The sequence below is a fragment of the Barbatula barbatula genome (genome assembly GCF_947034865.1).
Source record: "Barbatula barbatula genome assembly, chromosome: 24".
NCBI classification, from domain to species: domain Eukaryota; kingdom Metazoa; phylum Chordata; class Actinopteri; order Cypriniformes; family Nemacheilidae; genus Barbatula; species Barbatula barbatula.
Window position 1 is genome coordinate 9,390,337 of NC_136787.1, and position 27,935 is coordinate 9,418,271.

Genomic DNA, 27,935 nt, shown 5'->3' on the forward strand with positions numbered 1-27,935 from the left:
ACCTCTAACTACAGTACCCACAATCCCGTGCGCGAAACATATGCCGCCATGTTTGTTATAGGAAATGCGTGTGCGTGGACCGAGTTTAATCCGCGAGGAAAGACGCTTCACATGATCAGGAAATTAAAAGGCAAAAACAAAACGGCAGAACATAAAACAAACCAGGGTTAATGTTTAATAACAACAGGACAGTCGTCGTTCGGCAAAACTTGCAGCAGCAGGATGCAGTAACCTTATCTCCCAGAGGACTGTTTCTGTCGCGCGCCACTATGGATCTAGCCTGGGCGATAGATTCTGATTCCGAATCCAGCCGCACGAGTCGATAGAATCGATTCCAGTATATTTCTTTATAAAACGATAATCTTTCAAGGTTGCAGTCATCACGTAATGTTGTTTTTTCGGTTATTTATTTACACCCCACCGAACCATGTGCGCCCTATGTAGCTCTAAAGCAGCACTATATTTGTAACAACTGTGCACAACTTCCATAAAGTTAAACTGTAGATATATGGTGCGCAAAAACTTCAAAAGTTTCGTCTTTATATGTCAGTTTCAAACAAAACTTTTTCTGTCCCCAACACTTCACAAGCCATTCAAGGGGTTTTGTGTTGTTCGAGTGTCCAGCCCCCAGGGTTACCCTATCGCCTGTGATTGGGTCTTTAAATCTTATTCACTAGTCCGAGCCAATCAGCAACGTTCTGTCTAAAAGATATCAAGAACAAGAGAATCAGCTTAAACAGTAACTTTCAGTCGACTTCTAATCACCATCGATTCAAAACTATTTATTTTATTATTGTTTTATTTCTTTCTATATTTTTAAGGTCTTAAATAGCGTGTATGGATGGCCGCACGTATATAACGTTACGAGTGCTTTGGCAACGTAAGCTTCTTTTCACCATGCCGATCCACTTTATTTTGCAATGCGGAAGTAATGGGCTTCACTTCCTTTATTTTTAACAGGTTCGCCACCACACGAAAATAACCAGACCGAAAATACTACACTTTAGCAGCGGCTCGTCGTTTGAATCTCACACCCAGCAGCGCTGTTCAGAGTCGAGGAATCGACTCGTTGGGAATCGACCGCTCGCCAATACCCCACCTCCCCCTCCCTCTGAGAAATTGACAGCAGCTGGGTCGCCTGTGTGAGCGAAGCCGAAGGACAGACACTGCAGAAAATAAAACTGCCGCTACAGTGGGCTCCCCTTCCCCCTTCCCTTCACTGTTTGAGTGTATATGCTAACAAAGCGAGCCAGACGAGCTCTCGGACTCGGTTTCCCCGCTTCTACAGCGGCGCGGTCGGGACTTTTTTCCTCGCGAACTGAAACGTCGGTAGCTTAGCCGAGCTAGCGGGCTAACGCGACTAGCTGGCTTCAGCTACACAGAAGAATTACAATTATTCCGCCGACGGAAATTGAAGGATGTCGGTGAAGGAGCAGAATAAACAATCCACCACTGAACGGCTGGTCAAAGGTACATTTTGTTTATTTAACTGCCCGTTTTCCTTCGCTTCATCTGTTAGCTTTGCCCGCTCTGGTAGCTGATGGGTAACGTTCAGTTTACGTAAGTGGAGTCTAATAGAAATATAATCATGTGTGCACGTGTGTCGGTTGACTTTTGGATCGCTTGGTCCGTCTGCTTGTTATTGATAACGTTACATGTTAAAGGTCTATTTGACAGGTGGTTTTGTCAGGATTCACATGTAAGTAGCATACGTGAGAGTACATGTAGTGTCAAATGCCAATAGGAGTAAAAGTGACTAATAAATTAGGCTATTACAGGGATTACATCATTGGTGTAGCATGATGCTCTTTGCGATCTGAATATGCAAAGCCCTCCAGACAAATGACACTGAACGCTCTGCCATGGCATACATTACTGTTTAATAATAGCGATTCTATGGTATAAACTTGTATATTATCTATCAAAATAAGTCAGATCATCCTGGGTTTGTTTGATTTGGTATCAACATTATCAACGCTTGTCTTGCCTTGTGCCACATTACTGTAGCTTTGATCCTCTTGCTGTCATTCTTAGTTCAAGGCAATAAGTATGGACTCCCTCATTATAAGGGTGTGAAATCCAGCGGGTCTATGCAGAATGTCACGGTGTCCTCAAAGATTTAGTCGGAGGCAGAACTAAACTAATCGAAGTTGTCTGTGTGATCCCAGTTAACCTTATACGCATAATCTAACATAGAGGTAAGCAAGGATTGACCTCTGATTAAGTGAGCATCAGCTCCCTATCAAGGGCTCGAAGGAATTTCGTATGCCAGAGGGTACAGAGACACTAGAGCAATACTCAAGTTGGATCATTAGGTCTTCTTGGGTTTTAAAGTACATGAGGATCTTTGACTCCTTTTATTGAAATGGCTTTATAAAATGGGGTACAGCTGGGTGTGTTTTCAGATCCAACTCGATTTGAAGTCGAGGATAAAGTTTTCGTTTCAAGTCGGGCTATTTAATGCACATGGTCGGAATTTGAATATTATTAAAGAGCGACGTAGACCGGGTTCTGTCTTGAATCTGTTATTCCCGTTTTGCGAGAACGGGAGCATTGCGGTCCATACACTGGCAAATTGGTTACAGGTTTCACTGAATGCCGCCTTTCAGTTAAAGGACTCCGACACCTGGATTTTACTCCACGCTTATGCATAATTGCAGACTGTCTGAAAAATGTTTTGGTTGAGACATTTCGGCTGTGGTTGCCAGGCAGACACGTCACTGAATGTTTGACGTGTATTGGAGGATGAGGACGGCAGATAGGGAATAACGTCCGGGAGATGATGCAAGTGTTAATTGTGATGTGTTAGCACCTTTAACCACTATGGCGTAAGCGCCTATATATTAATATTTAATATTTTAGTTCTGGTTGGACAAAAGGGTTTGTGTGACTTCATAAGACAAGCCCTCTCTATGAAAGCTAATACCATTGAATCGATCAAGCCAGTCGTTATTGTGATGGAGCCGATCAAGTATTTTGCCTGGTTAAATGGACACGCACCGGTGTTGTTTTACCCAGAACAAAAGCATGTTTGGAAGGTAAATGATTCTAGCAGCCTGTGCTTGGAAGAACTATAAGCTCTGAGAGAAAAGCTCCAGCATGATTGAAGTGATGTGTGGGAGTTGAGGTTCTCGCCAAGGCCACGTCTTGATGAGTCCTCCCACAGCTAAAGCACGGAGAGCTGGGAATCAAGGATTCGCCTTGCCGCTTTTCATCAGCGCAGCCACGCTGGAAACAATGAGACAGAGGCGGTGGAAGGATGGGGTTAAGTGCCTTTATAAAAAGCTTTGATTAGTTGCTAGACATTTCCACTCAACTCTTTCGCACTCTCTCCTGCTTAGCGCGGTAAAGTGTTGTGTGCATTGAAACTAGTTGCAAGTAATCCGTTTTTTGAGATGTTATTTTTGTTCTTGGGTGGGAAAGCGTCAGCATAGCTTCACATCAACACTATACCCAATCTGAAATCATATTACTATCTGTATCTAACGCACGTCGCCTAGAAATGAGGTAGAGCCCGACGGCCTACTGTTTACGTCCCCTGTCAGGCTGGTGGTGAATTTTATGTTTTGACCTTTTGGCTTATTTACAGATAGAAACTGGAGCTGTCAGGGTCAACGTCACCCTGCTTGTGTAATTATTCTGTCCTCATGCATGATTAACGGACCCCGGGCCCCGTCTCTCTCTTTCTCTCTCGTTTTGCATGTGTAGCCCAAGATAGCACTCATCAACTTGCAAGAAGCTCTGAATTCGACCTAAATATTTTGTAAAAGGCTGTTATTGTGATAAAACCACAGATGAGACGCACACAGGAAGTTGCGCTTTTACTGACTTCCTTAATAAAGTGGTGTGGTCCAATGAGAAAATATTTTGATAGCCGTACTCCGGAGAGCTTTGATGAACGGCACCTACGTTTCCCGAGTGCGTTTCTTTATCATTAGGTGTGGTGCACAAGTACAATCGCTGTGTATTTTTGACACTTTGGTAGTAAAATCTCTCCCTTCCGTCCCGAAGGCTTCATTTTCACGTGCAAATGTGCCATGCTGAGAGGCTACGTATTTTCACTGGTGTCGTCGCAGAAAGATGAACTCAACCCTCGAGCCGGATAATAGCCCTATTGCTGCTTTAGTTAAATCAGGCAAATGAGCAGGTGTCCTTCCTTCACTCTGTCAGGCATGAAAGAATCAACCTTTCTCTTCCTCGTACTGGCAGACCGACGCCCCCCTCGTTTGCTCCTCCTCGACTAGGATCATCCATATCTGAAGAGGCTCCAAAAATCATTTATTTGTAAACCCAAAGAGATCCTTAGATTCCATTTCCACCACTGGAGGAAGGTTCAGAGTCATCTGAGCCTGACGTATTATTGTGGCAGATCATGCCTGTGGTCCCAGCACTGAATGCCTTGGCGGTCTGCCAGACCCACATTCTTGTGGAGCGCGAGCAGTGCCAACCTGGCCTGTGACCCTGGCGGAGAGGATTCCACGACGCTGCCAACAGCTGGGCTTTTACCCCGACCGTAAGGACGTAACTTCCCGGCTCTTCTAGATCTGCTTTGAATGTTGTGGAATTCCTACAACTGTAAATAGCTCAAAGACCGGGTGGGATGCAGAGTGATTTCAGCAGGCGTATGTTTGCATGCCACCCGCTGGAGGGATCTCTGGTGTGCTGCGTTACACAAACGATGCCTGAATGTGAAATCCCAGCCCGTGGGTTGTTAAGGGTTTATTTAAGCAGTCATTTTCACAACAAATAGGTCTTCGTGTCGTCTTAACAAGGCCTGCACGTGTTGGTTGGGGGAAGGGATGGGACCAGCTGTGGCCATATGTGTTCTGATAACCCACATAGCTTTGAGGGAGAGTCCCAAATCCTGACCAATAACGGTTATGACAGTTACAGTGCATACGTTTCATTTTTAGCTCAGCGTTTTGCGACGTGTTGCATTTTGAACTCTTAACTCTCTTAGCAAACTATTCAATGTTTTCAGGTTTTGTTGAGGGTTGAGTAATAACGTGCAAGTGTGAATGCCATGCATGTATTTAGAGAAGTGTGCTGAAGTTAAGAATGCCTTGGTTTTATCACGATTACTTTTACATGGGAAGTATCAAACTCCAGCTTGTAACTTATCCTGTATCTATTGTGCTTCTGACATGAGTGATTCCTCAAATGATGTGGCTTTTAGAGAGGTGTGCTATTATTTGCACATACATATATGAGGTTAAATAATCTCTTGAAGAAGGAACATATAGACATATAGCGCTCAGAATATTATAGGTCTTTATGGGTGTGCTCCTTTTTGGATGTGTGAAAGTTTGGCTTTAGCTAAAATGACTCTATTCACTTATAACTATAAATCTGGTTATTTATCAAGTCTGTAGAATTTTAATCTATAAAATTGAGAGATTTACTGATGAAATTTCTCCGCCGATATCGAAGCCTATTATTCAGAGTGTGCGGTGGAATAGTTGCTGAACACAAAGGAAGGTATTTGGAGGATTATCAGTAACCAAACAGATCTCATCCCACATTTAATGCCCTAGAACGGTAAAAAAAACCATGGCAGTCAATAGGGAATCAGATTTGTGTGCTTATTCTTCCAGATATCGTCCTTTGTGTTTTGCTGAACAAAAAAATGTATACAGATTCGAAACAATCTGAGGGTGAATAAATGATGTCAGATTTTTCATTTTTGCTAAACTATCCCTTTAAAGTATGTTTTCTGAAAAGCTTGTAAAGTCATATTAAAAGTAACAACGCTGCAGTTTTTTCTAGCCTTGCTTTTGGTTCTGCGTTTTTATCATACACCATCTGGCTTTCATGGTGAATCTGTGGATTCTTACAGACGCCTTGGTCAGCAGATTTTGTGATACTCTGAGACGTCCACACACCTTTATTGGCTCTCTTTGTGGCCATAAACATTTTTTGCAGGTAGTTTTAAATACTATGTGATTTCAACAGTACGAGCGTAGAATTGCGTTGCCCTTTATTCTGTCATTCTTTGAAACAGTCAAAGGTTTTTAAAACGTGTGGACACTGTTCTATCATGTTTCAAACTTTGCCAGCATGTTTCCCTGTAATTACAAGAATGACAAGTCTCTTCTTTTCTTTCCTGCAGCGGTGCCGTACCCTCCCACAACAGGGCTCCCTCTGAAAGAGCTTTATGAGGACGGCAAGCCCAAAGTGGAGCTCCTGAAGAGCCACCTTGTAAAAGAGGGCCGTCTTGAGGAGGAAGCTGCCCTACGCATCATCAATGACGGCGCCAACATCCTCCGCAACGAGAAGTGCATGCTGGAGGTAGAGGCCCCTATCACAGGTAGGTTCTCGCGCCTGTGCTGTTTCATGCTTGTTCTGATGATTCATCGCGTGGTGAGGCTACAAACCTGTCGTGATTCAAGACAAGCGCAACGTCTGCATCCAGGATGTGGTTCTTACAGGGTTTTCACAGAATGCACTTAGTGCTCTGAGATGATCGCGAGTCCACAGTTAATGTCCACTGCCAACGATAGTCACCTGATTCCTCCAAAGCTGGCGGTCAACACCCAAAAACAGCCCAGGTGATCCGAGCTCGCTGGTTAAAAATGATGTTCAGGGGACATTTTTGTTATGAAAAGGCATAGTTCATAAAAACATTATTATTTCATTGTTTATTCACCCTTATGACGTTTAAAATCTGTATATGCGTGACGTCCGTTACATTATCATTTGTCTCAAATCAGTAAAAATTGGAGCTTGCTCTGCCGGAGCATCAGCACAGTTTCTGCAAAAAAGGGTATCGGACATGCAAAAGTACCCTCAAGGCTCAGCGGTTACTCGATCGAGTGTCTCTGATATCATCCTTAATCTTCTAGATTAAGCTCGACCCTGACATAATCCTCAAGCCAGCGACAAGAACGCGATTATTTTCATACGGAGCCAGTCATCCACAGCAACACATAATACGGTTGCTCTATAAAGGTCAGAGAAACAGTTGTACCCTAGGGCACACTCGCGCACACACCCCTACACCTGCGCGCCTTTAATTCCCCAACGGAGGCCACAGGAAACCCCCAACACTCTCCCTAGACTCAAACGAATACACAAACAGGTGCGTGGATATAAATGGGCATGGCTGTCCTGTCCGCCAACCCCCTCAAATGCCTACGTTTTTCATCACACACGACCCGGACCTTGGGTATAATAATTGGACTACATAATGAAATGTCAAATTGCAATTGTGGTGATTAGTAATCTTTTTGTCTGGCCGTGCTTTCGTTCTGAACCCTTTTCACAGTGTGAGTACTTGAAAGGAAATGTTGGTTTGGCCACATCCTGCATGTGGTGGCCACTATCAATGTTTCATTCTGTTATTTTTAGGGGGCCCATTATCTGTGCATTCCCTTTTAGTGGTTTAAGTATTTGTGCCCCCTCAGTTGCCATAACATCTCCACTCCAATATGTTGTCTTTATTTGCACGAGGTACGTGCTTTGTTCATTGAAATTACAAAGTCTTACTATGATAACACTTCAAATCTTGCGCAATGATCTTGCGTTGGCCTTTGTTAAAGTGACGGTTCTCCCAAAAATGAAATGGTCATCATTTAACCTCTTCATTACAAACCTGTAAAAATGTGTGTCAATACAATAGATGGGTACTGCCCTTGTTCGGTTCCCAACGTTCTTCAAAATATCTTTTGTGTTTCACTGAAGAAAGTCATACATGTTAAAATAACAAGAGGCAGAGTAAATTATTTCTCACTTTTATGTTGTTTACAGTTTTCCCTTTGTTGTGTCAACAACCTTAAATGTGTTTGTGCTGTCTCCGTCTTCAGTGTGTGGAGATGTCCATGGGCAGTTCTTTGACCTGATGAAGCTCTTTGAGGTGGGCGGGTCCCCGCACAACACGCGTTATCTATTTCTGGGAGACTATGTGGATCGAGGGTATTTTAGTATTGAGGTAAGTGTTGCTTAGGCATGTTTAAAAAAATCTCTAGAAACATTACAAAGTGTTACGCAACTCTGTCAACCGCTTTTTTGGCAGGCTAATTGGCACCTCAAGAAAAACGTTGTAAAAAGTTCAGTTCTGTAAAATGCTCACAGTGAAGGTTTATGGGGCAAGAAAAAACATGATTTTAGAGTGTAGACACCAGACTTTAACCAAGCACATGTTAACGTGGGGCTAGTGTGATAAAATCACATACTAGCCATGTCTGTGTAAACATCAGACTCTTGTCATGACCATGTAAAGGCGGTGAATACGTAACTTTTGCACGATACGAGCGAGGGACTGTTTAAATCCACTCATCCTCGTAAAACTTTAGTTCCCCTGCCGAAAGGATCATGATGTCACATTTTACACCCTCTGAAAAGGTTCGCTTAAACTTTTATTGTAAGTGCGTCATTAAACAAATTGAAGTATTATGATTCCTGTTAAGGTATATAGATGTACCCCGGCTTGGAAGGTCCGTGCCATGCAGCTTGTTTTGCCTTGTGATGATGAAATCAGCATGTCACATTTGTTGATTGTTTAGTGTTTAAAAATCATTTACTCCTTCTTTACTCATCCTCATGTCATTCCAAATGATTCCCGTATGACCTTCTTCTGCAGAATGCAAAATATATATAAAAAAATGTTGATTAGGGCTGTGACACTGGCAGTTTTTTACCCCTGCAGTGTTAATGGACAATTCAACCACGGTGTTGGGAGTATATATTATTTGTACAAATAATATAAAAAAAATAGATGTATTATATTTGCACGAATCAACCAAATGACGAGTAGAAAAGAAATATAGACCTACTTTAAATACTTTTTGAAGTTTCATTGCAGAGCCCGCAGTATAAACTGGGTTTTTTCTGTGCAGGTCCGCGCTCAAACGCACCAACATTTTTATTACACTTATATTGTGTTAGTCACAGTGATGTGCACTACCGCCGGTGGCACTTCACCACCATCACAGCACTTCACCACCGCGGTTTTGCAGTTGCCATGGCCACTGTCACAGCCCTAATGTTGGTAACCAAACATCACTGGCCCCCATTGATATCCACTGAGACATTTCTTGAAATAACAACTTCAAAAAAGTAATATACAGGTTAGAACAACACAAGCATGAATAAATTACATCACTCATTTTTGAGTGAAATACCCCCTTTTATTCCGGAAGCCAGGAACTTTCTTGTTTTAATCACTTATGTTTCGTACAAAATGTTTCTTGCTAGGAGCCGCCGGTCTGTTTTTATGCCTCCGGCCTTGATGACTGATGTCACACTGTTGCCCGGGCTCTCAAAAAGCCTCCACCTCTGCGTTGCGCGTTTGTTGCAAAGTTCAGGGCCGGTAGAAATGTCACGGTTAAAAGAGCCAGCATAAGAGAGGAGACACGCTGATGCTTAATACCATCAAACACGGCTGAGGGTCCAGAGCCCCGAGCCGCCTGAGATGCACAGAGAGACAAAGTTTGCGTGTGCATGTCTCGCAACAAAGGCCACGCTGAGTTCATGCTCCCTCCCTGGACATCAGAGCACAAAGGACGAACTTCAGTCACGCTTAGCACCACCCGCTAATGCCCTCTGACTGGGACGTGGCAGTCATCAAACACTTTCGTAGGTTACGCCAGCAGACTGCGCCCCACCCGGAGCTGCGTGGAGGTCTTTTATTTTTTTCGTATTTCTGTCAGCATAGCGCTTCTGGCACATTTACACGTTGATAAAAAGGCATGTTTAAAGATAACAGACCTAAACGCTGTACTTCCTTCCTTTGCGGACAGAACAGAGAGAAGGTTTATTATGCTGATTTAAAGTGCTGCTCTTATTGTTACATAACAGGGGAGCCTTGCAGGTGTTTCATGTTATAGATAAGCCAAGTAAAAAATGACTGACATGTGAAGATTTGAAGGAGAGACAAATTATATATTTTAGTCTCGCGTAATTGGTTTTAGAACGGACAAGGGCTTGGCTTGAGAGATGATATGGGAAACGAAAGTGTAAAGATTGTAATCATAGTTTTACCCTATCAACTCTGATCGGCCTGCTCGAATGTGTTAGTGCTTCAGCAGTTTCGAAGTGTACGTGACCTTGACTGACTTAAAGAAGAGTGAAAATCATTTCTATCACGCTTAGTTAAATTAACCTGACATATTGTTGCTCTTTGCGTGTCATGACTGATTGTCATGATATTTCCTCACAAGACACACAAGTACCAATGAGATTTGAAGTTGTCTGGCAGTTTGTACTGGTAGTTTAAGAATTTGTTTGTTTGTAATAAGTCTGCACAATGCACATATCAAAATAATGATATGTGCAAGTTTTAAAGGAATGTGACTACATGAAATTCATAGTCTGCTTTCACTTTAAAGTGATTGGGCAGCTCTCTTTTGTCTGTCTCAGAGTATGCATGAGGGAGTCTTATAATACTTCATATTCATCTGTTAAGATGCTATGAGTTTTGCTCGCATTAGTGCACTAAAGAAGTGCAAAAATGTGAATGCAAAGCTTCTCTTTTTCACATTGCAGAAGAACATTTGAAAAATGTGTGTGTGTATATATTATATTAGACATTTTTCAAATCTGTAACAGCAAAAATGTTCATATATGTATATATATATATATATATATTATTAGTAGTATATGTCGCACTGTACAGCCCTGCTTAGTGGCTCTGTGTCCATATGATGTCATTTCAAAATATCATCATATCTTCCATTTTTATTTTGGAGTGAAGGCATGAAACCATACCATCACATTCGCAATAAATATATTTTTGTGCTTGTTAAACTTAATTTATTTAGGGTAATAATCACCTGCAGTATTATATTAATGCAAAAATATGACTTCAGAGCAACATAAGGTCGAGTAAACGGTGACATATTAGATTTTTGGGCGAATTTGTCCTTTAATAGCAGATCAGAGGGAATAAAGGTATAATCCTCTTATACCTAATACCTGTTGAGTTGTGGCCTTTCAGCATATCAATTTGGGCTAATCCAGTATGCTAATGGTTATGGTTACTAACATTGTGTTTATTCTTGATGGAACGTGTTTTATATTCTGTAATCACTGTGTCCATATCACGATCATATCAACAGCATTTAAATGCATTACATAGGTTGTGTGTCTTTAGATTAGCGTTACAATGTGTGGCTCTGAAAGTTCACCCATAAAATGAAAATGTCTGTCATCATTTACTCCCCCTTTTGTCATTTCAAACCTGCATGACTTGTTTTCTTCTGCAGAACACTGAAAATATATTTTGCAGAAAGTTGGCACCCATTTACTTCTATTGTCAGGACACTACTCGATGCAAGTCAATGGGTGCCAGTGAACAACAATTTTCAAAATATCTTTTCCGGGGAAAGAAAGTCATACAGGTTTGAATGACAAGAGGATGAGTAAATGATGACCGAAGACGACGAAACAAAGTATTGAAGTAAATTAAGAGAGAAATGCATAGAAGGTATCAACTGATGTTGTGTGTTTTCTTACTTTTTCTTTTCATTCTTTTAAGTGTGTGCTGTACCTGTGGGCCCTGAAGATCAACCACCCGACCACCCTCTTCCTCCTCAGAGGCAACCATGAGTGTCGGCATCTCACAGAGTACTTCACCTTTAAACAAGAATGTAAGCTCTTTACCACCTCTCTCTCTTTCGGTGTGTGTGTGTGTGCAAGCAGCATCAAGAGAACGAAATTAGGTTTTGCCACATCCTATCATTCTACTCTGTCATAGCAATATTTTCCCCATTTCATCGTGGCTTCCCCAGAGAGATCTTGTCTTTAGAGTATTGAATGAAAAGCTGTGGGCAGAGAGCTCAATGTCGTTCTTCGCCACTCATCAATCCTCACTTAGATTTTACAGCACACATCATCCCAGTCATGACAAACGCTGACAGCTAACCCAAACCCTCATTGTTCATCCCTCACCCTCCCTTTCCAAGAGCACCCGGTGATCTTTGTCCAAGATCAGAGGATGCGATAACCACTGGTCATTTTTAGAATTGATACGTTTTGTGCACACTCGATTTTATGGCTTGATCCAGAGTCACCTGGAAGCCACCTACCACAAAACCAAAGTGGGGTCAAACCATTATCATAAATATCACCACAAGTATTAGCGTGTGGTGTTTTTGTCCCCTTTGGTTTTGACATTGCATCATGAGCATGGGTAGAAATAAGACATTAATTTGTTCACTTCTTCACAAACCACCCAGTGACCAGACACATTTCCTGTTCGAATCGGCACGGTCTTTACCCCCCAATTTAACCCAGATTGAGCATGTCTGTTTGGCTTCTCTCCACCCAGCTAATCAAAGAGCATTCGGTAATGTCACGCCATTCCGCCACGATCGCTCATCACAAGGTAGCCTGTTTCTCACCTGCAGCGGTGCTGTTTACAATACAAGCCACGGCTGGTCCTTTCCCAAATGTCAGGATTTAACGGCGGTATGCGGCCTTGCTCTGCCTGCAACCTGTCTCTGGCCTCAGCTTGCTTTAATCAACCTCCCGCCGTGCCGGTTTCCTCGGCTCATCCCAATTAGCGCTCGGTCCCGCCGTAACATCACCTAACAAGGCATGCTGCATCCTCCTCCATCTACTCCAGCCTTGGAAAGTTGGCGAGGCGCAGACTGCCCTCACTCACTCACCCACCCACCCACCATTACTGCGATATGTCAAACAGACAGCCCAGTTGCACAGAGATTTTATTGGGATGCTCTTCTCGCAGGCAAGATTAAGTACTCGGAGCGCGTGTACGACGCCTGCATGGAGGCTTTCGACTGCCTTCCCCTAGCCGCCCTGCTCAACCAGCAGTTCCTGTGCGTGCACGGAGGCCTGTCCCCAGAGATCACCTGCCTCGATGACATCAGGAAGGTAAGACACGTGCCTTGAGATCATATTAGATCACACCGTGATTGATTTACAAACGGGCTGATGGTTGGGTTTGCTCAACAGTTAGACAGGTTTAAAGAGCCGCCAGCTTTCGGGCCGATGTGCGACCTTTTGTGGTCCGACCCCGGCGAGGACTACGGCAGCGAGAAGAGCTCCGAGCACTTCTGTCACAACAGCGTGAGAGGATGTTCATATTTCTACAGGTACTTCAGCCCACAGGCCTTCTTGCACAAGCGTACCGCGCCGCTGCCCACACGATGCAACCGACTTCACAATTGCATATTAATGGAACCTCTCAGCATTAGTCATCGAGGTTTTGATTGACGGACTATTGAAGCGACTAATTGCACCTTTCTCTCCATCTCGATCAGCTACCCCGCAGTATGTGACTTTCTGATGAATAATAACTTGTTGTCAGTTATAAGAGCGCATGAAGCCCAGGACGCAGGGTGAGTCCGTCACATAACGCACTTAAACCAGGCTGCCAAGTTTATGGTCCGTCTGACTCATGTTTTTAACTTGACCCCCCCCTTGCAGGTATCGAATGTACAGAAAAAGTCAGACTACAGGCTTCCCGTCGTTAATCACAATCTTCTCAGCACCAAACTACTTAGATGTGTATAACAATAAAGGTAAGAAATGGGGTCCTTTGCTGAAATCAGGTTTAAACCAAAACTCCATTCATTTTAAGTGGCTGTTGCTGTTTCAAGGATGAGTGATGAACATACACAACCCGAAATCTTTCAGCTCAGTTTGTACCTTTTTGCTCCCTGAAGCTGCTGTGTTGAAATATGAGAACAATGTCATGAACATCCGGCAGTTCAACTGCTCTCCTCACCCGTATTGGCTGCCCAACTTCATGGACGTCTTCACGTGGTCACTGCCGTTCGTCGGTGAGAAAGGTAAAGAGCTAGAAATTATTTACAGCATTATAGAATAAAGTTGAAGAGATTTTAACACTTATACGTAATTATGGGTTTGCATAACATGGTCATTATAGATCAGGCAGGTTGTGTAGAAGTTTTCTCTTGTGTGCTTTCAGTAACAGAGATGCTGGTCAACGTGTTAAACATCTGCTCGGATGATGAGCTCATGTCAGAAGGAGACGACACCTGTGAAGGTAAGAACATGCGGACAGAGGATCAACCTGTCGAAGGATCCCTCAAGATCTGACCCGTTCGTGGGTCTGTGCTTTATACATTTCGCATTATTTGATAGGTTTAGTTCTCTTATCCCATTTATCGCTCGCTGTCAAACCTGAGGCTATATGATTCTCAGTTTATTCACCTAATCCAAATGTTAAATGATCTTAACTCAAGGCCAGAGATGAAGTAGAGTTATGCCATAAAGGAACCAGATGAACCCGTTCTGAGCACCGAGCTGTCATGAAGGGATACATTGTCCCATTTACTTTTCTTTGATTTGTCCTTTTTTTCCAATGGTGCATAATTTTATCTTGGCCTGACACACTTCTTCTGTATGTCTGTGAGCCTTTAGAAATGGGTTTATTTAATTTCTTGAGGGAGTTGTGGATATTATAACGTATTTGATTTGGAGAACGTATGGACAAGGACAAGTTTAAAGGATATTTTTCTTTAAAAGGCACTTTCCCAGCCCCTACGGCAAAGTTGAACCAATCATTTCAGTCAGTCATGTAAAAGAAATCCGCATATAAGCAAAATTCAACCATTGCAAAAGCATTACTATGGTTTAAAGTTATCTTCTTTTCTCTCTCTGTGTATTTTGTGCTTGTTTGTGGCAGGTGGAACCCCGGCAGTCCGCAAGGAAGTAATCCGAAATAAGATACGTGCCATTGGCAAGATGGCCAGAGTTTTTTCTGTTCTTAGGTAAATTTGCACAGATCATATACCACAAACACTAACACAGGTTTGTTTCCCTTTATAATTAGAAACCCTCATGCGATTTCAAACCTGTTTGACATTTTCTTTGGGGGAACTATTCCTCTAAAAATGTTATTTATAATTATTTCATTTAGCACAAAAAACACCAAAACAAAGTAAGCTCCATAAACCATGCTGAACATGGTCACGTATATGCAAAGACATTTAAAAAAATATGTCCCTCACTATAGCCAAATCTATACACATACACTTTCTCTCAATTTCCTTCATCAGAGATGCTTTAGGTTGAATATTAACAGTATGGTTTGGATTTTGCCAATAATCATATTTTATTCATTATAAAAATGCCCAAATAAGAAATATTTTGGTTTATAGTTTTTAAAAGGAACCTTGGGAATAGAAAGATGTATGGCATTGACTTTATAAATGTGCAATTAAAAACAGTGTAACTGTCGGAGTATGCATAAACTTTGAAAAAATATTTTAACTCTGAGGCTGGCATTTTTTTTGCATCAATATATGTGACACGAAATGGTTGCAACCTGTTCCCATTATCGTAAAGCTATAGCGAAGCAAACACGTTTTCCATATGTAACCGTAAAATATGAGACATCAAACATAAGATCATATATATAAATACACCGGGACAGTAGGTGGCGGTATGTCCTCTTGACACAAGAATGCCTGCCATAGAAGAAGAATGCGTTCAGTAAGGGTCTGTTCAAAGTAAACATGCATTAAATCAGTCTTTACTGTCTTACAGACGGTAGTTTAAAGCTTTTGAAGACATTATCATCCACCTTTATCGTATGCTTTATGCATTTTGAGAATATACGGATAAACACAATAATCAGATGCCCCCGTCAGCTTATGACCGAGAGAGAGAGAGAGAAGACAATAGGCTAACGTTACCGATGTTAATATATATATCTCTACATCAAAGTCAAAATCTGGATAAAATGCATTTATAATGGCAAAAAATATTATGTATAGATTACATTAGCAATGATTTTGGTTATAAATATGCATGTTTCTATTGTTTCTGAAGACAATATGAAAAGGCCAAATAGCGTCTTTATTTTCTTCATTTTTTTAGTATGGTTTATATCAATATTTATCCTACATCACCATATATTTATTGAAGAACTGATTGGTGTGTGTTCAGTTTGGACCATTATACGTCATCAAAAAAGAACATGGCGGCTTCCTTGGGTTAAAATGAGTATTACATTTAGGTTTTTTTAAAGAAAGGAAAATGTTTGATGTGTTTCAAAAGATAAATGCTAGTAGTGTAAGGCTATTACTATGTATCGAGCTATACACTTGGTTCCCTTTAAAAATGTCAATGCTTATTTTTTCTCATTTCAAATTAGTAGTAACCTTAATGTCCCCTTAGAATGTAGCTGGGGCCTTGTGACCCACGTCCCCGGTTAGGAACTACTGAACTAAATAATGATTTCATGATAATGGTTGTAAAACTACATATATATAAGAATGTAAAAGGCTGTGTTTTTGTCATTGCAGAGAGGAGAACGAGAGCGTGTTGCAGTTAAAGGGCTTAACCCCCACTGGCACGTTGCCACTGGGTGTGTTATCAGGAGGCAGACAGACTCTGCAGAGCGGTAAGTCTCTCGCCTGTCCTCAATGCTCTGGCCATGCAATGTTTTGTAGTGCGAGACCTGCTCTCCACTAACTTCCTGCTCACTCCATCACTCACTGCTTTTCTTAGTCTTTCTGTCTTTACCTCTCTCTCTCCCCTCTAAGCTGTCAGCTCCACCCCCTCCTGGTACAGCACACCCATCATCAGACTCTGAAATTGCTTTCATTAACATTTCTAAAATTTTGCACCTCCAAATTACATTGCTTTCAATCAACCAACCAACATTATTCAGATTTGGGATCTGCCAAACTTCCAATAAGATTAAGGCGCGTGCCGAGGAGTCACAGCGGGTGATGCTGTCGCAGGGACGGGGGCTTATGATTGTGATGCAGTATGACCCAATTAAGACGGCGCCATGATTTCTCTCCCAGCACTCGCATGAAAAACTGATCAGCCTGCTGCGTTGTGCTGCTGTCTTAACTGGCCTACTAACACCACTTTAACACGATGAGGTTTGCTTTGCTGAAACCCTAGATGCACCACAACAATTATATGATCGATGCGTTGCATTTATATATTTACTTTTTTAACGGAAGCTTCCCCTTACAAGGACAATTGTCGTATCACGATTAAATGATAAATAATGTCTGTTGATCATAATGTGTCCTGTTGAAGTTTATAGAAAATATACATAAAGCGACACATCGATCAAAGCTGCCTTGCTTCTCATCTTCCTGTGAAGACCACAAATAAACTGTCATCGCGCGTATACAGTACGTTGCGCGAAGTTTTACACTGGAGGCCTCTCCTTGTTTGGCCATTGTATACCTTCAGCTTTAAAAATAGAATGCCGTTTGTGTCTGATGTCTCGGTCGCAGGTTCAAAAGCATGGTTTCTCGAAAGCAAACCTCACCAGAAATCTGTTGTGCACGATGCTTTTTAACCAAACTAACCCTTCAGGTTTTGTTCCTATGTGCCGGGGGATGCATTTGGGCTGATGTCAAATGAATAAGTGGAGGTGGGGGGATTTGAATGGACTTGTGATTGCATTGATAACTTGACTCACTCTCTTTCCCCGTTCGTTTTGGGCATGGCACTACTACTCACGCTTACACAGCCACCGTAGAAGCAGAGGAAGCACGAGGTACGCAAGACATCTGTGAAACCTTCTCAGTGTTGTCTGTGTGTTAAACCCCATCCCCCAGTCATGAGCTGTCTGTCATTCTTGTGAATTTCGTTCGTTTGTAGTTGCTGCTCTTGTTACTTGTTTGTGTGTGTGTGTGTTGGGTTTTTGTGTGTTGTTTTGTGCAATTTTGCAAACCATGTTAAGTTAAGTGAGTGTATTGTAACAATCCAAAAAATAAGAGACCACTCTAGTTTTGTCTTTAATCTGTATTTCGTGTGTTGTCAATTTCAGTCCAATGCGTCTTGAATTTTAACAGAATCAAACCGTAGTCATCTAACAGTATGTTACAGACTGATAGCATGACAAGACACATGAAAACTGTGATAAAAATCAGATTAATTCCAGCATATATTCATTGTGTTGTTTATAGATATTTTCCAATACTCTTTTTTTTAATTATTTTTATTCTGATACCTGGGTTCAGGTTATCTGCCGATACGAGTACTGATCGGAGTACCGAGTATTTGTGTATACTAATAGTTTTGTATGAATCTATATAATTATTTTATGGTGTGCTTCATACTTGACCATTAATAAAACTTACAAATACTAGTGAACTGGAGTGAACGTGATACAACAGATGTATTTCCATGTTTGAACAACTTGAACATACGAGCTAGTATCTCTTTTGTTTTTGGTGGACCTGGTTATTGACTGGTTTCTGAAAGGCTCTGAATTGTAAATGCAGCACAGCTGCTACGGGGATGCAGGGGTGTGAACAAAACACAGAGAGAACTGAATCTAATTGTTTCAATATCTGACCAAAGATGGTAGTTACATGCTTTTGCCTGTAATGTCAGATGTATGGACTTGACCGACATTTCTGTTTTCTAGTTTAATCTTTGTTGTGCACCCCTACCTTTGTTTTAATTGTTTTGGCATTTTTAGCTTGCGTTATCTGTCTTCAGGGTGTTCTTTAGGGAAGAATGGCCTTCTAGTAGAAGATGCAAACTAGATAGTTACGTGTGATGTTTAGAATAAGTTAGATTTGTGTTGGATTGTTTGTGGTATTCTTATAAAGACTACCACAAAAACTACTAAAAAAATTGTTTTGAATCCCAGTCAAGGTTCTGCGTTATATTTATGTTAGTTAAAACTGGAAATAATGTCGACTTTCACAGTTTGTGAACTGACAGTACTGCACTTTTAATAGACGTCTATGATGTTATCAGTCTAACCACAAGGCTCATTTTTAAAATAACCTCAAACGTGTACTGATTTGTAAAAAAAGTAGCCTACATGAATTATGTTGAGAATCCATGAACTGGAGTTAATCCACTTTGAACTGTTGTATGAGTTTTTGTGGAAATTGACATTAATGCATTGATGTAAAATTGCATGTTTGCTTTTTTCCTTATACCATTTTCTATATGATAGTTTGTAGGTAGTAGTTACTTAAGTTTTATTTCCATATTTTGATTATTACTGTACTCATTTATCTCTCATTTGAATACTTGTTTAACTTTTAAATCATGCTTTTAAATTTAAAAATGATGCTAAATAAATTCCTGATGGTTTTCATAGCTGCATTTCAGTCATTTTTCGGTCACTGTCATAATAGCGTTGACTAACTGACTGTTTCTCTACCTTCTGCTCCACTTTCAGCTATCCAAGGCTTCAACCCTCAACACAAGATCCAGAGCTTCGAGGAAGCACGTGGTCTGGACCGAATAAATGAGAGAATGCCTCCACGCAAGGACAGCATCCAGCCGGACGGCACTGCCAACTCCATCAACGCAGCCAACTCCCCCGACAAGAACGGCACCAACGTGCAGGCGTAGTGACCTCCAACAGCTACCTACTGCTCTCCTTTACCCTAATCCTTTCCTTCCTGTCTCTCTCTCTCTCTCTCTCTCTCTCTTTTTTTCTATGTCTCTCGCCCTTTTTCTCTCATGTCATTCTCTTTTTGGTAGAGGTGATGGCCCCTACATGCAAAAATCTCCTGGACCGCTTCAGGGGAGAATCGCACAATACCATGAAAAGGGGGCCTAGTGGAAAAAAACATGGTTCTTATTTATTTATTGATATAGATAAGACATTTAAGATCTGTAACAGTGGGAAAACTGAGATGAAGAAATACATGAGGATATTACATGTGTATATAAAATACAGAATATATATATATATATACAGTATATAGACTTAGCATTGGGGTGGTGTAAGGTCATCTTAGATTCAGTAGTTTAAAAAAGACAAAAAATCAATTTTGTAAATTTCAGTTAATCAGATTTATTTCTGGATTTTTTTAAAGAAGCAAGATTTGCTCCGCATCATTTCTTTATTGTCGTTGTGTGCTTGGCGAGGGAAATTTTTACTCGATATTATTACACAGAGTGCTTATTTGTGAAAACCCAATGCACGTATAATACGATTGCTTTAAGCAAAAAACAAAAAAGAAAATAAACAGCAACAGTGAAAAATGTTTGTTTTGGAAACAATGTGTGTGGGGGGGAAACCCCCTTCATTATGCCAATTATATCGAAGGGGAGTGCATTAATAACTCAAGTGTTGACACATTTATATGTATATGTACATTTGCAAGTGTTTCCTAAACCAAATGTCATGTTTACTTTGTTGCTTTTGTTTTTTTTTTGTTGATTCTAACAAACTACACCGATTTGTCATCAAAATGTTAAGACGTCTCATCCTGCTGAGATGGATGGAAAATGAATGTGTGTGTTTCAGTTCCCTGTATGCTAGTCAAGCATGATAAAAATGTATCGGTCCCCGACGAAATTTCATACTTGGACGACGTTTGGTGAATGCTCAGTTCTGTGCTATGGATTGTGATAAATATAATTACAGGCGTCAAGTTGCACTTAAACGATTCTTGAATTTCACGTTGTACTGCTTTGGCAGTCCAAGTGAATGAGATGTTTAATGTCCACCTCATCCAGGATGAGCACGCATGCCTTACGTCTTGCAACTCTACACGCCTGAAGTAGCACTGTAGAAGCACATGCAATTGGTTGAAACACATGTTTTCAAAATTTGGCCATTAAAAGCCCTTTTTTCCTCTTATGCTAATTTTTGATTGTATTAGTAAACCTCTTGTAAGTATCTTCAGCGCAAGTATTTCTATGTACGGCTGTATTCTCTAGAGTGGACCATTTTCCACACATACCATTGACAGAAGCCTTGTCTTTGCTTTTACCGAAAACTTACATTGGTTGCTTTACTGTACTAATATATATATTTTTTTGAGAATGGCAGGATGTGAAACCATTGTTTACCAAATCTTATTTTCATAACTTTTTGCTTTACACTGTACTGTTTTTGTCGAGTAAAACCTTAGTTCCGACATCAGGACGTTTGGCGAAGACTCATTCCTGTATGTTACACGATTGGTTATGTGCCATGCTTATAACTATACAGGTAGCATGACGTTTGTGTGCGGGCATTGAGACAGAACCTCATGTATTTAGCATTTGATTTGTTCTGGATACACCTGGGCGCACACGATTCTTAAAGCACGAGGGTACATTTGCATGTTATCCACATTGTATTTAAAAGGAACTCATCCAAAGAAAAAAATCAGTGTTTTAATGTAATTTATGGCTTTTTCACTGACACATTTAAGCCGGTTAAAGGTTTCAGTCGGCCATGTAGTTGTTAACCATTCTACAAAGAATAAAAATCAATGGATGAGGATAAAGCCTCTGAGATGATGCTTTTGAGACCTGAGAGAGGCTTTCATCCTTAAACGGGTACAAAACATTCATGAGTAGATTGTCATGACCCCTTAACCACCTCTTTTGTGACTTCTAAGTGTTTGTCTCCGTTTTATGTATAAAACTTTCGCAGACTTGTTTTGTTTAATTTAATGGTGAATATCTGCTATGGTATGCAAATGTTGGTCAGGGGTTCAGGGTGGGAGGGATGCTTGGGTTTGGATATTGTTCAATGTATCTAAAAAGATTTGGGGTGTTTGGACCATTGACCCTGTTTTTAGGAGGGCTTAATTTCTGAATTCTGTTACAAATCCCAAACATATCTTGAAGAATCTACAGAAGACGTCATGGAGTTTTCCTTGATAGCTAGTAACCGAGGACTGTGGGAGAGTTTGTGTCAAGTGCTTGTATTGCAAGGCCTCTATGAATCTGATGTATCGCTCCATTAAAAAAAATCTTAAGTAAAACGAAAGAATATGTTGGGGAAAGAACTTGTCTTGTTTCTTTATTTCTTGTCTTCAGTTTGTGTGTTTTAGGAATTTGGTACTTTTCACTCATTCCTTATTTCACTAGATACTGCTGAGGTTATTACATTGACAGCTAAAAGTTGTTTTGTGAGATCACCGTTGTATTCTTTTATCCTTTAAGCATAAGAATATAAAAGTAGATTTTATTTGAAATGTATATTATTAGTAATTTATAGGGCTCTCAAATGATCAATCGCACCCAGAATACATTTGTTTTCACATGTGTCTGTGTACTGTGCATATTTTTGTATTATAAACACACACATAAATGCTTATTTAAGATTAATAGAAAATAACAAATGTTTATATATATGTGTAAATATAAATGCATCATAAATATTTCTTAAGTATATATGTGTGTGTGGTATTGTTTATTGTACAAAATTTGTACGCACAGTACACATACATATATTATGTAAAAAGTTCATTCTGGATGCAATTAATTGTTCGACAACCCTAAAATTGATCCAATTTCTTCCATTCAGGAATTATGTGGTTTTCCTTTCTACAACACACTTTAATCTGTATGCATTATTTGGGATGTATGTGCACACACAAACGCGCACCATGCACTATTAATATTCTGATTTTCTTATAGTTTTATGCCTAATACCCCAAATCACCATTTGAAAAGCTGAGTATGAAGGTCATGTTGAATGTTTCGGTCTGTAGGCTTTTCTGCTTCATGAACACTCATGAGAAGGATGCAGCTCGAACATGAAATAAAAATCCTGCTTTTATTGAGAGGCTTTGAATTGAATTTGGCCCTTGAAAAACACAGAATAAGTACCTGTCTAATGCTTTTCAGCAGCGTGCACTTCTCCCAACACATTAAAACACTTCCAGTGAAGGTAAACACTGACTATCTGAGTACACGTCAAGCACATCGTGTGCATTATACATTAAAAGTTCTTTGGAAGTCCTACTACATCGAACATGTTGTTTTGAAACAGTTGGTGTGAGTATTGGTTTGGTAGAATGGGCTAAATAACAAAGACTGCCGTGTTTGTAAGTTGAATAATTTATGTAATTGTTTACATAATTTATGAATGACATGGTCATATACATTTTCGATAAAATCTTAATAGCAGACCATTGGCCGGATAATGATGATATTTTGTACGTTTCTTTTATTGTGTTGCAGATGTTTTAAAGTAAAGTAGTGGTTGTGGAAGTTTAGGTTAAGAGCAGAATGTTAGATTATTGTGGTTTATGATGATTGTGGTTATGTAGTATATCATGCTGTTTAGACTCAATTGTAAAGTCAGGAGCGCCCTCTTGTTGAATAACTGGGTATTGCAGTCTCATTTGTGACCATTAGAGACTGAAGTGTTATTCTCTGAAAATGATATTTTTAAGCACTTTCATTCAAAGCAACCATTATGTTTTAGCATGCCTTAAAAATATGTGTCTAGTTTGTATTATTCAGGGTACATGGATGTACATATACTTTTCATTTTTTACGTGAAGGAACAACCAAACTTCAGAGTGATATCAGGGACTGAAAGATCCTTAAATCCATGGTATTCAAATGCAGTCAACACTAGCTGTCTTCAGTTTTGGACATATTATTTCTGGTCTGTACTGTTTTTATTTATCAGTTCACTCTTAAACACTGAACACTAACCTTAAGTGATGGAGCGATGTGAGCGTTCTTCTTTTGAGGCACTAGAGTGCGCTCAAAACACTTCACTGTACATTGACTTTAACGGTCAGCTCAACCAAGAATAAACTTACATCATGTCATTCTAAACTTGAATGATTTTATTGCATTTGCTGAACACAAAAGAAGATCTATTGAGGAATGTTGGTAAGAAAACAACCTTGATCCCAATTGACCATGAACACAGAACAACAAGAGAGATCTCAAAATATCTTCTTTTGTGATCAACAGAAGAAAGAGTCATATACAGTTCAAACAACATGACGGTGAATACATGTTGACATCATTTTATCTTTGGGCGAACTATCCTATTAAGATAAATGTAAGTCTTTGCAAAACTGCTCACTGCTGTCACTGTGTTAAAGTTCATATTCAGTTAGAATGAAACGATGAGTGATAATGTGTGTAAATATGCTAAACCTTAAACACCTAAAATACTGAAGCAATAATACATAACTGTATTAATATTTAACCATTAAATAAATATGCTAACCACAATCCAAATGTTGCAACATTCATCTTGGAACTCAAACGTGAATGTTCTTGACCCGTCGTTGAATTTTACTTTTGTGTTTCAAACAAATATCACCAGAAAGATAAGAACAACATGCAAGGGTTAACAGGCTAAGCAGAATTGTCATTTATGGGTGAGCATCAAACATCGAGTAATGCTTATATTGGTTGTGCATTAAGGACTAGGAAGCGTGCACTTCTTTCTGTGGGTCACCACACCCTTTGCAGTATGACTATGCAATGGAAACAGAGTCACTGCTGGTTACTGTTGTCATGCCTTCATAACAGTGTCCTCCTTGTTTGCTGCACAATATAAACTGTGAGTAACTCTGACCACAATTAAAAGCATCCTGTGTGCGATCGAAATCAGCCGACACCAAAATTATACATTTTTTCCAATTAAATCCTTGCTTTTGTTTCGTTTTATATACTGTATACACGATTCCCGGACAACCCCGCTTGTCTAAACTGGGAAAATGTTCCTGGGGTCCCATCTGATGACGGCCCTGCACTACTGTAATAAAAATAGCATCAAGTGTTTGGTTTCCTCAGAAGGGTTGTACTTCTGTGTGTAACGTTAAACTCTTTCGTTTCCCATGATAGAGAAATTATAAGAACAGCTAGTGACTAAAAATAAACAGTGCTTACGGGATTTGCTTACATTAGCCTGCAAAAGTACAATCAATCTGTTGCTCAATTACTCGTTTAGAATGACCAGGATGTTTTTGCCAAACATGAAATAAACCAAGTAAAATTTTATTTTGTCCAATGAGTCACTTTTATGGGTAGAACGTTTTTTGTAGTTTCAATTATGTAAACACTTTTACTAATCCCAAACAAATCCAGACCGCGTGAGGTTGTTATCCCAGGTAAAAAAGTGCACTACGCAGTACATACTCTTCCATAATTTACTTAAAGTGCTATATTGTCATCCATTCATTTTGTACTTAATATACAAAAAATATAGCTTTTGTAGTTAATGGTGTCTCGAAATAGTTAGATTTTCAGTTTATCTTATGGAGTACTAAAAACAAAAATGAAGTTATTAAGTAAGAACCCAATTCTGTGAAAAAGCTTATAGCACATATAAGTGTATTATTGTTTTATTAAGTGCACTTTTCAAACCTTAGATTGACCTTAAGGCATGAACACGAGGTTTCACTTCTCATTTTCCACTTATGTGTAAAAATGATTTTTGTTTCGACTTATAAAAATAGATTTCCTGGCTGCCTTAAAAGGATACTTTACTAGCAAATCAAACTTTCCCCATGTTTTACACACCCTTAAGGCATCCTGACTGAATATGGTTTTCTTCTTGAGGAATAATGCAGTCAGAGATATAATACCACTTGAAATTTTGGGAGCGAATGGGTGTTGAAGCGCTACAAAGTGCATCCATCGATCAAAGATCTGCTCGACACGGCTCCGTGGTCTTAACAAAGGTCTTCTGAAGCGAATGACTGTGACGAAAGCTCCCGTCAGAGTAGACGCAGAGTAAATGCAGCGTTCCTCACCAGAACTTATGACACGCCTGCGTCATCTGCCGGGAAAACAAGCCTCTGGTTCATGCTCATTCGAGAGGTGACGGAAGCTTGACATCAATGTTGATAGTGCTGTCAATATGGAAATTCCCTTAAACAAACGCATTGATTTGCTCCAGTAGACCTTTGTTAAGACCACAGAGCTGTGTCGAGCAGTTCTTCTATCGATGGATGCACTTTCAAAATATCAACACACATTCACTTCCATTCTACCGCTTGGAAGCAAAATTCTTCAAGAAGAAAACCATATTCAGTCAGGATGCCTTAATGGTGAGTAAAAGATGGTGAAATTTTGATTTGGTAGTAAAGTATCCCTTTAAAATGTTGAGTTAATTTTAATTATAAATATTAGTTAAGGTAACAAATTTGCATTAAATTCATTTAATAACCACTATTTCTAATTACAATTAATTGGATCTCGCATTTGAGATTAAACAGACAGTTTAGTATATCATATAATAAAACACGTCCATGCTTTTTCTCAAACCATGCAGCATCTCTGAAGAGACGCACCTGTCTCTACCAAAAACGAATTTACTACAGAAGGAAGACAAATGTCATGCATGTCCTTCCCAGGTGACAAAACGTTAAAATATGCACAGATGAATTCGTACAAACTTGGTGTTCTCATCAATCACCAATAAAACACTATAACATCATCTTCTGGGGACATCCAGTACCTTTATGATGACTGGTCAAAGTAAAGAAACTAAACTCATTTTCGAGGTTTTTTTTTTGAGTAAGTTCTTCTTCTTGTTCATTGCAAATCGGAAGTTACGATACACCGCTTTACGAAAAGGCGGAAGTTGAATGACATCATTGTGAAAAGGGCCTATTGTGCCAATTCCCTCTTCTTTGCGGTATTCAAGATCTGAATTCATTGCACGTTTTGTTATTTTAACCAGTTTGTCCGGTTTCAATATTCCGCAAATAAAGTCAAACTATATTTTCATTTCAAATTTGGCAAAGCTTTTTTCAATAGTTTACAAAATGAAAACTGATAATAAAAATGTAAAATGTCTGCACCTGTATGTGTGTAAAAGATTCTTTTAAATATGAGGTTTTATTTCATCATATCCCATCATATTTGCGTACGACTTCATATAGGACACAAATAACGAATAGTGTGTAATAATGTGTGTCATTTGTATGTGTAATATTTTTTTCTACAGTAGATTAAGATTATTTAAGATGTTAAATGAGTTAAACTTTGAAAAAGACAAACAAACTTGCTCTTTGCGTCAGAACAAGAGCTCCCTCGCGAACACAAGATGAACTTGGGCGGTCGCTAACCGACCCGTGATGTCATTTCAGAGGGGGAACTCTCTGTCAGACAGCCCTTCATAAAACTGTCTGCAGTCAGTCAGACACACTGTTAGATGTCAAGAACTCCTCAAATGTCTTTCTACTCACCCTCAGGCTCGCACTGCGTCAGTCCCACCGCGAATGGCGTCCGGTTCGACACCGCGCACCGCAAGAAAGCGTCGCCGAACATCTTTGAGAACATCAACCGAGACGTGCTCGTCGCACTCTTTGAGAAAGCGGGAGACGCGAAGGCGACCGAGAGAGCAAAGGTCATTCTCACACATCACCAGGACCCCGAGTGCATCTCCAAAGCGCTCTTGACTCTTCAACCGGATAAGAAAGACAGATTTGTGCTTATTACAGCACTCACGCGCCACTCGTTTACATTTCACTGAGGTTTGTAAGCGTGCAGGTGCGCGCACTGAGAAAGAGGCCGTGCCCGTGCCCGTGCCCGTTCATCCAGACGCCGGAGGCTGATGTTGCGATGCTGAACCCGTGGTGCTGTTCACCTTAACCTTGTCTGAATTGTGCGAACATACAGAGAGAAGTGACTGAGGTGTGGAGGACAAAATCCAGATTTGGAGCCGTTTGACATCTTGAGAACATTTCAAACAGACTGAAGCGGTGGATGCGATTATAAAGAAATGTGGAAATATGATGCAGTGTTGGGAAGCTGTGCTTTAATGTATCTGGAGTTTAACACAAATGTTGGAACTTTATTAAAGATATGTTATACTTTCATTGTTTGCTTGAGAATACTTATTTCTTATAGCATCTTTGTCTTGTATTGACAAATATCTACGAATTTTTAAATCAAGGGACTGATATAGCCAATAGGTAGAAAAAATTACTTCAAAATAGTTTGACCTTGTGTTTTTTTGTTGTTGCTTGTTTTTAACAAACTTACTAGATTCCCGCACGTTCTTGAAAAAAAACAAGACATCTCAGGCCACTTTTCTTGTCAAGAAACTGTTTATTGATGTGAGAATTTATATTTACAACAAGATATACATTTTTTGTGGTGTGTTTCCTTGACATTTGTGGTGTCGTTTTCATATTTTACGTTATATTATTAACAGTATAGAAGTAATTCATGTGGACGATTCTACATTATAAGCCTAATAGAAGAAATATCCTAGACCACTTTGCCAGATATAAACACTGGTCCAGAAGCACTTCCGGTTTCATTTTATTTTTAAATCTTACATATATAATCAC

The 27,935-nt window shown here is 40.0% G+C and overlaps 2 protein-coding genes across 3 annotated transcripts; both read left to right on the plus strand.

The window, feature by feature from the left end:
* The first annotated feature begins 1,105 nt into the window (after positions 1-1,105).
* Positions 1,106-19,879, plus strand: ppp3ccb (protein phosphatase 3, catalytic subunit, gamma isozyme, b). Of its 2 annotated transcripts, XM_079449021.1 has the most exons (14): positions 1,106-1,470; positions 6,110-6,307; positions 7,803-7,927; positions 11,474-11,585; positions 12,686-12,831; positions 12,913-13,052; positions 13,221-13,298; positions 13,387-13,481; positions 13,626-13,751; positions 13,892-13,969; positions 14,612-14,696; positions 16,236-16,333; positions 17,429-17,455; positions 19,103-19,879. In XM_079449021.1, exons 1-14 carry the CDS (start codon positions 1,419-1,421, stop codon positions 19,276-19,278), a joined length of 1,536 nt encoding a protein of 511 aa, XP_079305147.1. In that variant the 5' UTR covers positions 1,106-1,418; the 3' UTR covers positions 19,279-19,879. The 2 variants fall into 2 exon arrangements, with proteins under 2 accessions (XP_079305147.1, XP_079305148.1); XM_079449022.1 differs by lacking the exon at positions 17,429-17,455.
* Positions 19,880-26,739: 6,860 nt separating this feature from the next.
* tcimb (transcriptional and immune response regulator b) lies at positions 26,740-27,750 on the plus strand. The gene has a single exon (XM_079449291.1). The coding sequence runs from the start codon at positions 26,792-26,794 to the stop codon at positions 27,110-27,112; it is 321 nt and encodes a 106-aa protein (XP_079305417.1). The 5' UTR covers positions 26,740-26,791; the 3' UTR covers positions 27,113-27,750.
* Positions 27,751-27,935: the final 185 nt, after the last annotated feature.

Coding starts and splice junctions, on each gene's coding strand:
- ppp3ccb (XM_079449021.1), top strand. CDS start 1,419: ATGTCGGTGAAGGAGCAGAATAAACAATCCACCACTGAACGGCTGGTC. Junction 6,308..7,802: donor GGTAGAGGCCCCTATCACAG/GTAGGTTCTCGC, acceptor CTCCGTCTTCAG/TGTGTGGAGATGTCCATGGG. Junction 13,752..13,891: donor GCCGTTCGTCGGTGAGAAAG/GTAAAGAGCTAG, acceptor GTGTGCTTTCAG/TAACAGAGATGCTGGTCAAC.
- tcimb (XM_079449291.1), top strand. CDS start 26,792: ATGTCAAGAACTCCTCAAATGTCTTTCTACTCACCCTCAGGCTCGCAC.